The 15,720-nt window shown below is 47.0% G+C and overlaps 1 protein-coding gene across 1 annotated transcript in view; it reads left to right on the plus strand.

Moving 5' to 3' along the window:
- LOC126546262 (dual specificity protein phosphatase 22-like) overlaps nt 1-15,720 on the plus strand; it is a 104,318-nt gene that overhangs the window by 64,716 nt on the left and 23,882 nt on the right. Inside the window, exon 4 of the mRNA XM_050194413.3 lies at nt 11,553-11,677. Coding sequence (XP_050050370.1) covers nt 11,553-11,677 — 125 coding nt within the window. The remainder of the gene's footprint in view (nt 1-11,552; nt 11,678-15,720) is intronic.

The raw sequence follows: 15,720 nt of genomic DNA on the forward strand, positions 1-15,720 counted from the left end.
TCCACTGTGAGTCCATGTATTCCTGTACAAATATCTGAACACTCTCGCAACCCATATACTTTCTTCCATATTCCTCAGTCGTTCTTCAAAATCAATTTTACTCTGAGCTTCCTTCACTTCAAAACTTGTGCAGCCCATATCACTCTACACAGCTTCACTGGACGGACGGACGGACGGACGGACGGACGGACGGACGGACGGATGGACGGATGGATGGATGGATGGATGGATGGATGGATGGATGGATGGATGGATGGATGGATGGATGGATGGATGGATGGATGGATGGATGGATGGATGGATGTTATGAGCGTCCCCTTTGGAACGGGGCGGTGGGTTGCGCCACCAAGGAGGAGGAGGAGGAGGAGGAGACAAACGAGAGGAAAGACAGGGAGGTTAGCCAGTGTAAGTACCGGCTGGCTACCCTGTGCTGGGGAAAGGGGTAAAGCTCTTGCTATTATACTGCCTAATGTCCTACCTAGGTTAAACAATAAAAAGAAACACTATGAACTCCCACAACCAAATTTTCTGTCCCCCTATTGCGAAATCTGCTTTTGTAAGTCTCCGTTTTTTGTCGTTTCCCTACTTCGCTTCCTCCAATAGGCTCTTACTAACCCCCTGTCCAAAAACGGTACCGCCACCTAGCGGCCACGGCCACTCAGACAGACCTCAAATGGCAGCTGGAAAAGGACTTTGTCTTCCAGTTTCCGCGTAAGAGAATAATGTTTTCTCATATATTCGAATTACAATCCGAAACAATCATGTCTGCAGCTTGTAAGTTGTACTTTACAAATTTTCCAACGAAATTTACTTTGGAAAATTCAGTGAATTCAAAGGGAACTTGCGTTTGGCGGAGGGCCAACAAGAATGAGGATGTATGCTGCACTTCCGCAGACGCGTGCGCGCGCTGTATAACGTCGGCAACAGTTTCGCTGTACATCTACTTTCACAGGGTGTAATAGAGGTGGATTTTTGCTTATTTTTTTATCAGAACACTAACTACGTATCGTTCAATTCAGTACTAACAGTGCGAAAACTGAAATACAGGGTCCTCGATGAATTATTGCTTACAATGCAAACGCGAACAAATTCTCTCAAAGCACGACAACTAATTGTGAACCTTAATCAATCAGAGGGGCACAGCTACAACGATGCGGTAATGAGGCAGATACAGAACGTCAGCGTTCTTGAGTGAAATATTCTAAATCGCGGTGTATGGTTCGAGATTGAATCTCCCGATCCTCACGATTCACACTACATATCCTATCCTATAACTAGGGGGTACATGTTAGCGCTAGGTGGAAATAACGACTTTCTAGGAGGGAGTAAGAAAGAACAGAGCGAGCGCTGAGCTGTTTATTCGTAGAGCGGAGTCACAAGAATACAACACGCGCGCACGCGTTTAGCAGTCACATTAAAAAAAAAAGTCACAGCATTGTGTCTAACAGTTGGAACTCGTTTCCAAAGAGATAAACAGACGTATTGCTAATGCAGTTTGTGCCTCTTTTCTTGATATGGAAGGCCTCCAACAATTCCCGCGCAAACGTGTCGCTAGTCCGGCGCAGTATTTTTAGCTCATGAAGCCGTGGCTCACACTTGCAGGCAATGCAGTGCGCAGGCAAGTGCACATTGCCTTTGTTCTTTACTGAGAGTTCATGCTCCTGCGCTCGGTCGTTGATCGTGGATCTATATAGTGGTGGGTCTACATAGGTCAAGGTCGAAATAGGTCGCGGAACTTCGGGCGAAAAGCGCTTCAGAACAAATTGCCACCGGTATCAGCAAGCGTTGTTATGGGAGCAGCGATTGAAGCGTGACTATGTCAGGAGGGGACAAACATTGAGAAAGAAAGGGAGTTTTTTAATTAAAACGAGACACAGTTTGAGTCATTCAACGAAAATAAAATTCCTACTCAAGTTTAAATTAAATTATGGGGTTTTACGTGCCAAAACCACTTTCTGATTATGAGGCACGCCGTAGTGGAGGACTCCGGAAATTTAGACCACCTGGGGTTCTTTAACGTGCGCCTAAATCTAAGCACACGGGTGTTTTCGCATTTCGCCCCCATCGAAATGCGGCCGCCGTGGCCAGGATTCGATCCCGCGACCTCGTGCTCAGCAGCCCAACACCATAGCCACGGAGCAACCACGGCGGGTGTAATCAAGTTTAAACACGCGTGGCGAGAACAAAAAAGACGCATAATCTCAGCTACCTCAATTTTACACTCATTATTAATAAATACATTTTTTTTCAGTGCCCGTCATAAAAGGGGGCGGGGCGGTAACGCCGCTGTCACTTGCAATGCAATACAGCTCCTAAAGTGTGCAGAAAAGCACACTCGTAAATGTCACCTGTTACAATACGCCCCCCTTTCACGTTATGTTGTTTTGCTTGTCAACGTTTGGTGGCGCGGGTAGTTTCATCGTTTCTTAACCTGTTCATTCAAAAGCAGTGAGTTACGACCGCCACATAATTGTTTACTTCGCCTGTTTTCGTGCGGCTGTGCTGGCGGACGGGCTTGGCGTCCGACGATGGGACCACCACTCTACACCCAAAGCTTTGATGTAGAGCTTTGGGTGTGACGTCACAATCGGAAAAAAAAGTGACGTCACAATCGGAAATGACAGTGACGTAAAGATTTTCTGCGGAAACCCGCTTCTCTCCACCTTGCGTGTTTCCGCAGAACTGTTACGTCAAACTCTTGCCTTTGCTTCTGAGTTGATAAATTCGACTTCACCTGTCATCTGCTAGCCGCCTTGTTAGCTCGAATGGTAGAGCGGCTGCCCCGGAAAGGCAGTGGTCCCGGTTCGAGTCCCGGACCAGGACGAATTTTTCTTCAACTGCGAAGCTTTTCTTTCGAGGAACCCGTATGGGTTTCATTTGTAGCACTTACGTACGTTTGGGTGGATGTCTAATTTTCCCTTTATTAATCGAACAGTTATCTGGCAAAACAACATCGCCCCTCATTATCATTTAGAAAACATTCGGTGCAACAATACCTTGGTTTGGGCGAGTTGGCTCAGCTTGACAGTTTTCATAAAAAACGCGCTGAAGTCGAAAGGAAGACGAAGCGCCAGGCCTGTCGTATGTGTTCCTTTCGTCTTTAGTGCTTTTTTATGAAAACTGTAAAAACATTCGGCTTACTAATTTGGCTGCCTGTCGGGCACTCAGAGCCTTTGTTACGGAGAGTTAACGAACATAAGCGCGACGTTTCTTCTCGGAGCGTCCCGCATTTATCGTCACGACGAGACACATCGCGTCGGATGCCTGAGTGTGAACTTGGACGATAAGGAAAAGCTGCACTCACACATTTCGCCAATGAATGCCGTGCGCTAGGTCACGAAAAATGTGATGTGAAGCGCACGCCACACTTTGAACAAACACGTAAGGAAACGCCATTCCGCACGACATAATAGCATATAATGGCCGCTTTGTGCAGTACTGCCAAGTATTGCGCCAGAATCTCTGGTTGGTAGGGATCACCAATAACGAACTAATAAATTGTGAAATAGAAAAAATATGAAACTTCCCATTTTGGAACACTGAAAATATTTCAACAGAATATTTATTCGTATGACAGTATTCTGACTACTATTTCTAGAAGAAGAAGAAACTTTATTGAAGAATAATCCGGCAGTTCTTGCTGTGGTGGCCTCAGGTGGCGGTTCGAAGTCCTTAGACTCGGGCGACATCTTCGGCTTGCCGGACGGCCCAGAGCTGGTCTGCCAGCTCTGAACTTTTGATAGCCGCCTCCCAGCGGCGGCGACGCCCACGGAGAAGGTCCCTGGCGGCTCCCGCATCCGGGGCGGCGTCGGGAAGAAGCGAGCTCGAGCCTTCCCGTACTCTGGCAACGGCCGCGATTATGGACGCGTCGCGAACGCGGCTGGTTTGATTACCGTTGTTGCCGGCACATTCCCAGAGCATGTGTCGCAGGGTTGCTCGTTGTCCGCAAGTTTTACACGCGTCTGTTGGATATAAACGCGGATAGCATTGGTGTAAGATAGCGGGGCTAGGGTAGGTGTGTGTCTGGAGCAAGCGTAAAGTTACGGCCTCGTTCCTGTTCAATTTATCGTGCGGTGGCGGTAATGTGCGTCTTTCGAGTCTGTAGTGTTGGGTGAGGTCTCTGAACGTGGTTAGGCGATCACCCCACGCCCAGTGTGTTTCTTGTTGTTGTATTTTTGTTGTAGTGTCCCGATCCAGCAGACCCGATGCCCCGCTCTCGGGGGCGGAGGCGGCGGCCACATAATCAGCGGCGGCTCGGCGTGTGAGACCTCGAGCCGTGGCGTGGGCCGCCTCGTTGCCCGCGAGCGGAACATCGGTGTGTGCCAGGGTCCAGAGGAGGAAGACCGTAGAATTTTGGAGTTGCGAAGGCGATGACGAGTGACTGATGACGACTGATGACTGATGACTGATATCTATGGCAATAGGTTTTGGCACGCTTTTCATTCCAAGCTTCACGACCTATTTAGATGGACTTTGCACGTACTGGCAGGCCACCAAAACACATTTGGCACCTTTGAGAATGAAACAACGTTACTTCTGTTTTTAACGGATATGGCGTCACATTATTTTTTTACTTCCGCCGTATGTGTTCCCTCGTCACACAGAAGGCGTTAAGCCCCATGAACAGCCGATGAAACGCCATGTTTTGAAAGTATGGGCTTCTATGGAAGCTTCGCTACCAGGTATATTTACCTCGTATAGGTCTTCCCACACGACAGTGGTATTTCATATATAACGCCAGTCACATATTTTACGTAAGGTCTGGTGTGCTTCTTTCATCCGAGCTTGTTGTCAACGCGGCTGATGCGCGGACACAGCCCAGCTAACTTGCGTGACGCAGTGAAAACAACTGGCACACCGTACCTATTTGCGACTTTTGTAAGGTTGTGGGATAACTTCTGGACGTACGAGCATTACCGTTCACTCTGTTCTTTCTTACCCCCTCCTACAAAGTATTTATATCCACGTCACGCTAATATGTACCCTCCATATTGGATCCAGCTTGCCCAGCAACATGTTCTAACTCATACCCTGTACGCTCGCTGTGATGACAAAGGCACATTGCGAAAATTATGTCATCATTTAGTAGGAAGCAAGTTATATTTGAGACAACACAAAAGCACATAATACGTAAAAGAATGAGATAATATTTGTTCAAAATTTAGATTATAATGTTACAGAGGCACTTAGGTCTCCTTACGTGCATTGAATGCGAAAGCAGTATGGCTCTTCCGCGCGATACTTTTCACTTGGTCATGTTCTCGAATTGGGCGAAGTCAATTTTGAGGGTGGGCCAAGTCAATTTTGGGAGTGGGCCAGGCCGGTTTAGAACATGGGTCAACTCAATTTTCGAATTAGGCGGTCAATTTTTTGGGTGTTGGTTACGCAAAAGATCACTTGGTCACGTGGGTTTCGGTACCATCGGAAGGTGACGCCGGGCGCCGGACGCCTGATTTTTCGCTTCATAGGGCATATAAGAATTTCGCCTTAAAAGGTACTTTCAGAACCTTGTGCGTGCCTCGGACATTTTATAAAAACGTAAATTTCTATTCGAGGCCCTTCAGAACACTTAAGAAACCGAATGCGAGATAAAAGGTGAAAGTTCTGACAGCACTAACTTTATAAGGCGAAACACATATAACCCATGAAGCGAAAAATCTGGCGTTCGTCCGGCGTTATCATCCGATGGTACCAAAACCCACATGACCAAGTGATGACGTCACGTTCCCAGCACTGGACCTGCTGCCGCTCGCACTGGAATATCCCACGGTGAAGTAAAGTGAACTAAGGTAGATTAAAGTGTACTAAGGTAGATTAAAGTGGATCAGGGTGGAATAAGGGACAGTAAGGTAGATTACAGTTGGTACAAATTAGGGCAAGGTGGATTAAGGTGGAATCTTAGTTTAAGGTGATGGCTTAGACAAGTCATTATGCTTTCGCCTTCAAATCACGTACGGATACTTAGGTGACTGTCAACTTTTCCTCGCTTGAGTAAAGTTAAAGCATTAAGACGTCAAACCACTGAAGCGGTAAATCGCGGACTTGTGTAGAACACACAAGCGAACGTTCGTACAACAGAATCCACGCCTCGCTGTAGCGCAAGTGTGGCTTCGCCACTAGCTTTCTCTACTTGCGGCAGTGCACGCTTCACGGGAGTAATTAAGTTAACGTGCATGGGACATTCGGAATCCGACTCATAACCGCAGAAACTAAGTTCTGCCACTGCCCCGTCACAGAAAACGAGCGCAACGTGGTTCTCATCCCGTGGCTATCCTCCACAGGTAATAACATTTTACTCGGAAGATTGGAAGACTGGGGCAGAGAGGCGCGAGGTTACCCGAGTATCCACCAATCAATGCCGATTATCTCCCCCAGCGTATTTCCCTCCAACTTTTCTCTCGTTTCGCCTTACCAACTCCTCAATTGCACTCTAAGTCATTCATTCGTTTGATGGCAGACGAGAGCGCACAGGCGAAACCTGAGAGACAAACGTTTTAGTCCAAGTTGGGGTCTGCAACCTCTGATCATCCATCTAGCTTACATTCCGACGTCGCTTGCTAGAGGTAGAATGGGCGTTGCTGTACGGCGCCAAAGGGCGTCGATGTTCTGTGAGCGCCCTCTGCGGCTCAGCTATCGACCGTCTGCGGCCACACCTCGCCTTCCCGTTAGCACGGATAGTACTGATTGCGAAGCTACGTGCAGCCGCTTCGAACGAGTTCTCCCAGAACCAAACTGCTGTGGCGAAACTCTCTTTTTTTCTTTCTAGTTTTCGTCAAAGAGGGTGCTCACTGTTCATCTACTCCTTCGTTCAGGCACAAGTTCGGCTTTCAGGAAGACGTTGAGCTCCGCGTTTTTTGTTCTGATGTGGCTAGATACATTTGTATCCGTAGCTCGAAATAACAAATGAAAGATATTGACAGCTACATTCACAATTAATATTGTTTCTGTGCATATCGAAAGCGTTATTCATAGAAAAATAGCTCAGTTTGCCTTAGATTAAACGTCCGGTGTAGGTTGAGATGCGCAGCGAATTTAAAAACTAAAACAGTTAAAGTGCACATCTTGCAACTGAGCAACACAAGAAAGCTAGAAATTCGCACAGACCAGCTGTCACTGAAGATGCAAATTACAGGTTTCATACCAGAAGCTATCCTTTAATTACCAGTATACTAGATATTGCTTCACTCTTCCAGGCAACAGTATAAATATATCGTACGTGTGCGCCTCACTCGCAAGCTTTCAGTAAATGTCTTGTGCACGTGAATTCTTATTCCTGCTAAGAATCCGCATCGTTAGGCTTCTGCGCGCAATAGTGAACAATCTATAGTTCAACCATCACACCTTGCTGGTGAAGTGGCGCACTGACACGGACACGGTGAAGACACACAAGAAAAGACGACACTCGCTGCACTCGCAACTATTTTATTTTAGAACACATACTTCATATTTGTATACCTGCGCACCCTCAGGCGTCAAATATATGGCACCTGTTTATTATGGTGAGCAATCCTATCGTATTTGTTAGCATTTTTTATTACACAAGTTTTTCTTCCTTTAGAGTTCTTCCAAAAAGGCAACCTCACCATGGCTTAGATGTACAGATGGCTGACTGATACAACCCTCTCCCCTCTTGTGAATCTGAAAGGCTTCGATTATTTCCCTGGTCAGCTGACCCTTATTGTGCGATAAAAGTGTAGTATCGTTGTAAAGCGACCAGCACTCATGTTGTGAGCAATGCTCTTTAATGTGGGAATGTGTGTTTCCTTCCAGTGACCTTTTGTGCTCCAAAAGTATTGTGTTTTACACGCCGACCCGTTTGGCCAATGTTTACTTTTCCACACGATATGGGAAAACAGTAGACAAAGGACGACCTGCACTTGACAAGTCTTTCCTTATGCTTGACCGTGCACTTATGACCATTTACTTTCATTTTTGTTGAAACTCTACGATGCAGTCCGGCACATATTTTTCCGAGTTTGTTAGGTGCTGAAAAAACTACTTGTAGACCATATCTGCCACCTACTTTCTTTAAGTTATGCACAATTTTTGGCTGTCATTCTCCTTTCTGTTACGCTCTTTCTGATAGCCATTGCGCACATAACGAATCAACTTGTAGGCTGATGTACACAGTAAATGTTTTTCATATCCTGCATTCTTTAGCCTGTAACTTGTTGGCTGAAAGTTTCTTTTATTTTTTCCGGGCAAGACTTAGTTAAGGCCGCTCGCAGGCACGAGAAAGCTATGCCACTTTTTACGACTTTTGAGTGTCCCGAATTGTAGCTAAGCAAGGGTTTTTCTGATCGTGGATTGTATGACCAGCAAACGTGGTCCGGTGTGGTAGTTAACGCCACATCTAAAAACTGTAGCTTGGGTGCTGGCCGCTTTACAATGATACTACAGTTTTATCGCACCATAAGGATCGGCTAACCAATGAAATAATCGAAGACTTTCACATTCACAAAAAGGAAGAGGATTGTATCAGTCAGCCATCTGTGCATCTAAGTCATGGTGAGGTTGCCTTTTTGGAAGAGCAATAAAGGAAGAAAAGATTGCGTAATAAAAAATGTTTGTTAGGGGTGCAACAAATACTATAGGATTGCACACCACGATAGACAGGTGCCATATCTTTGACGCCCGAGTATGCGCGGCCAAATGAATTTAAAAAATGCCTTTAATATTGCCTTGATTATCTTTGATGCCTGAGGGTGCGCAGTTATATAAATATGAAGTATGTGCTCTTAAATAAAATAGTTGCGAGTGCAGCGAGTGTCGTCTTTTCTTGTGTGCCTTCACCGTATCCGTGTCAGTGCGCTGCTTCACCAGCAAGGTATGATGATTAATCACCAACTAGCCCAACTTTCCAGATTACTAAACTATAGTTCAACACACTACGCGACTATTTGTACGGCACTTAAGGCAGAAGCACGTTCTCACGGTGGAAAATTTTCTCCCGCTATAAGGCAGATGTCAAATTTAAAACGTACATAAAATTGTTTTAGGCTGCTGATGTCCAAGGTTAAGTCGAGCATTAGTACCTTAAATGCTTACGACGCACAGAAAAGCCAACACGTATCATTAGGTTTCTTTTCGGATGAAAAGTACAAGTGTCCAGGTTACGGATGAAGCTAGCAGACCTGACCTTAACTAATCATTTTTAAATACTGTGCATTAAGCACAGTGAAGTTTTGGTAGACAGTGTCGTTATGAGAGTTCACTCAACGAACCTAATAGCCAGGAAATCTCGCGTTAATTTTTGCATTTCGACTAGCTTCACACGCCACCCGTGGCTTAGTCAACCTGGTTTCGTAAGACAACTGATCAGTGCTGGTGTCAGCTCATAGGACTGTCAAGCAAAGCTTAGCATTCGCAAAAAAACGAAAAAGAAGCGAATGCCTTGGCTTCAGTTTCATTTACAGAATAATCGTAACCCAAAGCACTAATCATGACGCCAGCGACCATCTGGCATAGCCGCTTTTAAAAAATTAAATTATGGGGTTTTACGTGCCAAAACCACTTTCTGATTATGAGGCACGCCGTAGTGGAGGACTCCGGAAATTTTGACCACCTGGGGTTCTTTAACGTGCACCTAAATCTAAGTACACGGGTGTTTTCGCATTTCGCCCCCATCGAAATGCGGCCGCCGTGGCCGGGATTCGATCCCGCGACCTCGTGCTCAGCAGCCTAACACCATAGCCACTGAGCAACCGCGGCGGGTGTATAGCCGCTTTTGGTATTGCCCAAACCTATTCCTACCTGTGCCCCCTCACTACTGTTGAATTACTTAAGGGTGTTAAAATAGCAATAAATTTAATTCACGTCCATAAAGGGTGAAACCCAAGTGCTCGAGGTCGGCAACGAGACACGCCATTCTTACATCTCGAGAGGTGAGAAAAAAAGGGGGCAATCTCCCGGTGTACATAGCCCCCGCATCCAAGGAAAATACGGTAAAGTAGTTTTTACTAGCTTTCGTGCTCAACATGCGTTGCAAACCCGCCAGCCTAATCTCGAAGTCAAACAACCTAATCATAAGGGCAAACACGGCTGCTGAAAGAACCGTTCTGAGAAGCTGACTCAAGCGTCTCGGAAAGGACGACGGAAACTTTTCGTCATTATCGTGGCTTTCCGCGTGCCTTGGATAAGGCCTCGCGATGCCATGACGCAATTGTTCCACGAGGAAAGAAAGACCTCTGCGCCAACGCTATCCTTAGTATGCGTGTGCCAATGTGTACGCGTTGTGAAATACAGTTCCTAGCTCTAGCTTCCGCACGTCGGGTGCCCCAAAGTTAATACTTCTATATGATGCGTAGCATGGCGGAAATTTATGCTGAAATTTTGTTTCATCTGGCACGGTATATACATATTTTTATCTATCTGGTATAGCATATATATATATATATATATATATATATATATATATATATATATATATATATATATATATATGTGTGTGTTTATATTGACACGTGTACTTATCTTTATCGGGCGACCACGTTTGGCCGCCTAACAAATGTTATCGCGCAGCGCAGGACGCGCCTGCATGTAAAAGACGTTTCTGGAATGTTATCGATGCTTCTGTCCACTGTCTTTCACCGCAACTTGTGTAATCTGATTGCATGTATGCGCTACGCGAATAGTGTAGAACTTTGTGGAAGGCAAGCGGGTCCCAGCGATTACTCTGGAACATTCGACGACGGATGTATAAAAGCCGACGCGCTTGACCCGCAGATCAGATTTTTGACGATCGCCGACCGTGTTCGCCGCTATCGTTGTGCTATAAGTGTAGCCTGTTTTTGTGGGCACAGGTTCGCCCAATAAAAGTTAGTTTTGTCTTTCACAGTATTACTACTGTGTTCTTCAACGTCACCACCACGTGACAATATATATATATATCGCCAACTTTATCCAACGCTATATAGCCAAACTTTATCAAATCAACTAAGCTCTTCGTTAATTTCCATACGTTTACACCGCGAAGTCATATTACATGTCATATTACCGGCATTTAACGTCACGTAGGTATATTTTGGCTATGAGGGCGGCCATCGCGGAAGGCTTGCTACAGGTCAACTTTAACCGCCTGGAGTTTTTGTACCCCATGCCGTTAAAAATCAATTGTGCCCGAAATACGGCGGCGAATTTTCCCCCATCACTGCTACGCTACTGGGAGAAACGAATGTCTATGTCCTCGGTATACTGAATGGCAAAACGCTGAACACGTACGACAAACTGAGTAGCTCACAAAGTGACATTTAACAGTTCGTGAATAGATCGTTGGTGAACTGAATAAGTTATTGCTAAAATACCAGTGAAGTGCACTAGAAACAGCGCGGTCCTTCTCAGGAAACGCAGAAGTACATGTCATATTTCCTGCGTGACACTTCGACCGACGACTACGAATATCACATCACAGCAGCGGCTGCTGTAGGGTTCCTAAGTCGCCAGCACGCCATTCAGTCCGTATTCAGTGCCGTGTTTTCACAAGCGGTATTCGTCGCAAGACGGCGTAAGAGTCGCAACCTAACGAAACGTAAGCTAGCACTGTCTTCGTGCAGGACAAAGAATACCTCTGCATCCAGGCGTCAGACACCCCCGGCCAGAACCTGTCGCAGTTCTTTTCCCAATCCAATGACTTCATCCACCACGCTCGAATGGAAGGCGGCAACGTCCTCATCCACTGGTAAGCTATCTTCACGGTCGGTAAAACATGATGGTGTCTTATAAAAACATGAATCTATGCAGTGATTCTACTTTGTGCGCCCAGACTTGTTGTTACTTGCGAAAACCCTAAATTGCTTATAGTGCATTAGAGTGAAACGTTTTTGTAAAGTTCCGTACTCCGTCATGGCATTCCTAAATTGCTGTGGTTCACTGAGCATTGCTTTAAAATTAGAGTGGACTCACAGAGATCCATGATGATGAAGATGATGAAAAACTTTATTTATCCCTCATTAAAGGAAGGTGGCAACGGAATAGAGGGTGGGGGGGAGGAACTACTTGAAATAGGCCTCCTCTATCCTCTCAGCCCACTCCAGGATGGCCTCCTGAAGGTCGGGCCTCGAGCTGCAGAAGGCAGCCTCCCACTGCTCCTCATTAGATATTGATTGCTTGGGGAAAGGGGGAAGGAGGTGCTTAGGGCACCCCCACATGATGTGGTTTAAGTCTGCTTTGGGAGAGACGCAGAATTTACCAGCAGGAGAAAGGTAAATGGAGGGATGAATGCGGTGGAGGAGGTAAGGGGAGGGAAAGGTGCGAGTCTGCAGCTGTCGCCACAGAACTTCACACCTGCGCGGAGATTTGCCCATGAGTGGCGGAAAGGTTAAACGGTCTAATCGGTAGTGTGTGCAGATGTCGTGGTAGGTAATAAGCCGATCGCGCTGTAAACGACGCCTCCTCCGTGGCGAGGTCCGACACATCTGATGCCTGAGCCCGGACTGTAAATCCTCGGGCAGTGGCATGAGCCTCCTCGTTTCCGGCAAGGCCCACATGCGCGGAGGTCCAGATTAAGGCTACAGTTTGATGGAAAGCATGGGCCAAGAGGAGGGGAAGGGCTGGCTTAGAAACCCTGCCCGCTCCGAAGTTATGTATGGCTGCTTTGGAGTCGCTAACGATAACTGATGAATTTGGGATTGTGATGAAATCACATGAACGAACTGAACTTTTCTAAAATATTGAGTTTTTTTTATGTGGCTGGCAAAAGATATGTATACCTAAGAAAATGCCGCACTTAAAGAATTGTCAAGGCCAGCGAAACACTTCTCATGTTGAGGTGGTAATGCTGTATAACATGAACACGCACAAGTCTAATAAAAGCTCGACCTAAGTCACTGCGCTTACCTAACGTTTAGTTGAATTAAATGACACTGCTCAAAATGAATTTTTATCGTTATTCTGTAGGTCGCCGCCGCCATTCGCACGTCGCGCATAAATTTTATTACATAATATTTGTTTTTATCAACCTCTGTGAAAGGGCGAAAATTAATACGAGTTCCATTCATTTCTCAGCGAACCGCTATGCGACTTAGTTTCAATCTTTTCCACTGCTCGTTTACTCGTGTCAGAATCAAACAAAGCTTTCTTTTTGTATTCGTTTACCTTCTATTCGGTGAACAATGACATGAAGGTGAAGCTGGGAGCTGAACCTGCCGGTGGAGACTGTCTCACTGTTAAGTACGGTCAGAAAAAAACATCGACTCCCACCAATCCACCCTTCCAACCCCGACGCCCATCGGTCCCCCGACTACCCCGACTCCCACCGCTGCCCCGAAACGACCTCAAGGTAATGATCCGCCCCCGATAGGGACTCAACCTTGCCACCTGGCCACGCCACAGGTTGCTGAAGGCATCAAGCTCGCATGTCAGCACCCCACCACTGAGCCCGTAAGGCCCTTACTGTAAGAACTAACCCAGTACAAAACATCGCTATTGCTAGCACACCAAACGAAGAGCTAGCTATGAGCATCCGTCACATCACTACAATTCACCTGGGCGGTCAAGAATTTGCAGTCACAGCATACGTGGCGGCACCCGACAGCTCCGCCAAAGGGGTCATTCACGGAATCCCCGCAGGAACTCCCGCAGAAGTCCTCCTTAACGGGCTCTACGCACCTGGCCGAGAAATCTTACACGCCCGTATGCTCGTACGAACCGCCGCGGCAGTGATCGCATTCACTGGCAAGGCTGTACCCTTCTACGCGTGATACTACAGCAGTGAAGTACGATGCAAACCATATTGACCAACCACGCATTTCTGCCGCATCTGCCACCAAGTCGGCCACCAGACCGATGTATGCCCAACTCCAGAAGCCAACGTATGCCCCCAGTGTGGTACACGAAACCCCACTCAGGACCACCCCTGTCACCCCCGGTGCGCCCTATGCCAGGGGCTTCATCCTACGGCTTCCAAGGAGTGCCCTGATTGACTGAAGAAGGCACCCTCAACATTACAAAGGACCAGCCACCAGGACTACTCACGATCGAAGTCTCGGTCACGCACAGACCAGCAAAGGAAGCGTTCCCGCTCCAGGTCCCGCACCTGCTCGCGAAACCAACAAGGAGCGACCCGGAACCTCAGCGGACCTGCTATACCGGGATCACAAACGGTGAGCTGGTCAGCACGGCTTTTCCCCTCTCACACAGCCCCCAAAACAACACCCTCTCAACACGTCTACACACAGCACCCACCTCACACAATTCTTTCCCATACGCACTACTGATATTCAACAGCAAATTCTAGATGAACTAAAGGCCATCAGAGAGGAAAACAAACGCCTTCATGAAGAAAACAACAAACTTCGCACTCACATTGCAGAGCTATACGTCAATCGTACTGCCACTCGGCAGTCCACACCAATAAGCGCACCCTCAATGCCATCATCTTCGGAACGTTCGAAACCAGTGATTCTCACGAAATCAGCAAAACCGACAAAAATCGCACATGTGGAGGAGAAAGTCGATGTACTGCAACGGCAACTGGTAGCAATGCAACAAACCATCCTGCAAGTGGCAAGTGTAATCGAAGAAACACGGCTCGCAAAAGATCAGCGACGCAAGAATGTGAGAACACTGGCACAACAGGAAGTAGAGCAGGGAAACCCTGCCAACCGACCCTTTGGCCAGGATAAATAGCAAAACCAACCACAGGAACGAAAACCCACTCCTAATCTGGCAATGGAATTGTCGCAGCTACAAACGCAAGCAAGGGTCATTGAGACAGCACATAAGTAACGCCAAAACGACACTAAGCGTAATCGCACTGCAAGAAACAGGCACACACCCAACTCAAACCGGCTACAACACGCCTGAAAACCACGTGGCCATACTTACAGCTAAAACACTCACAACCATACAACACACAATAGACGGTAGTGACGTCGATCACAACCTAATTGAGATCCTACGGCTCCAACGAGGCCGAATGAGCCTTCTCATACTGAATATCTACAGCCCAACCAAGCAGAAGCAGGCCAAGTTCGACTACTTGATCACCAAAACGATTGTCATAGCCAAAAACAATAGCCTGCTGATAGTAGGCGACTTCAACGCGGCTTACCAGGCACGGGGCAACACGACAGCCACATCAAAGGGCACTGCACTCCAGTACATGATACAGCAGCACCGTCTCACCATTCTCACAGACCCCGCATACCCCCCACGTCTAGGAAACAGCGTCTCCCGAGATACATGCCCTGACCTCACCCTCACTAAAGGGATACAACAAGCCACCTGGCACAACACGGAGGAAACACTGGGCAGTGACCACTGCATACTTGCCACCACATTGAACGTTACGTATGCACGCCACCCGATAAAAAAGACAACACTCACAGATTGGACAGCTGTTCGCAAAGAGCGAGCCGATGACTCCTCAACGGGTATTACGGATCTCCAACAGTGGGTACGAGAGCTCCGACAAGAGGTAGAGATTCAAAATAGATCACACTCACCACAGACGTACCGGCCGTAGACCCGCAACTTCTTCACCTGTGGGAAGCACGTCGAGGCCTTGTTAGGAGATGGAAGCGCCAAAAACATAATCGTAAACTGAAACTACACATAGCGAAACTCACGGCAACCGCGGAATATTATGCTGGGGAGCTCACGCTTCACAACTAGCGACAACTATGCAACAAGTTGCAGGGAAATCTTAGCACGGCCAAAACATGGTCGCTACTATGCCATCATCTTGACCCCACACAAAGCAAAGCAATTAGCCAGCAAACA

This window comes from Dermacentor andersoni, chromosome 1 (assembly GCF_023375885.2).
Source record: "Dermacentor andersoni chromosome 1, qqDerAnde1_hic_scaffold, whole genome shotgun sequence".
Classification (NCBI taxonomy): Eukaryota; Metazoa; Arthropoda; class Arachnida; order Ixodida; family Ixodidae; genus Dermacentor; species Dermacentor andersoni.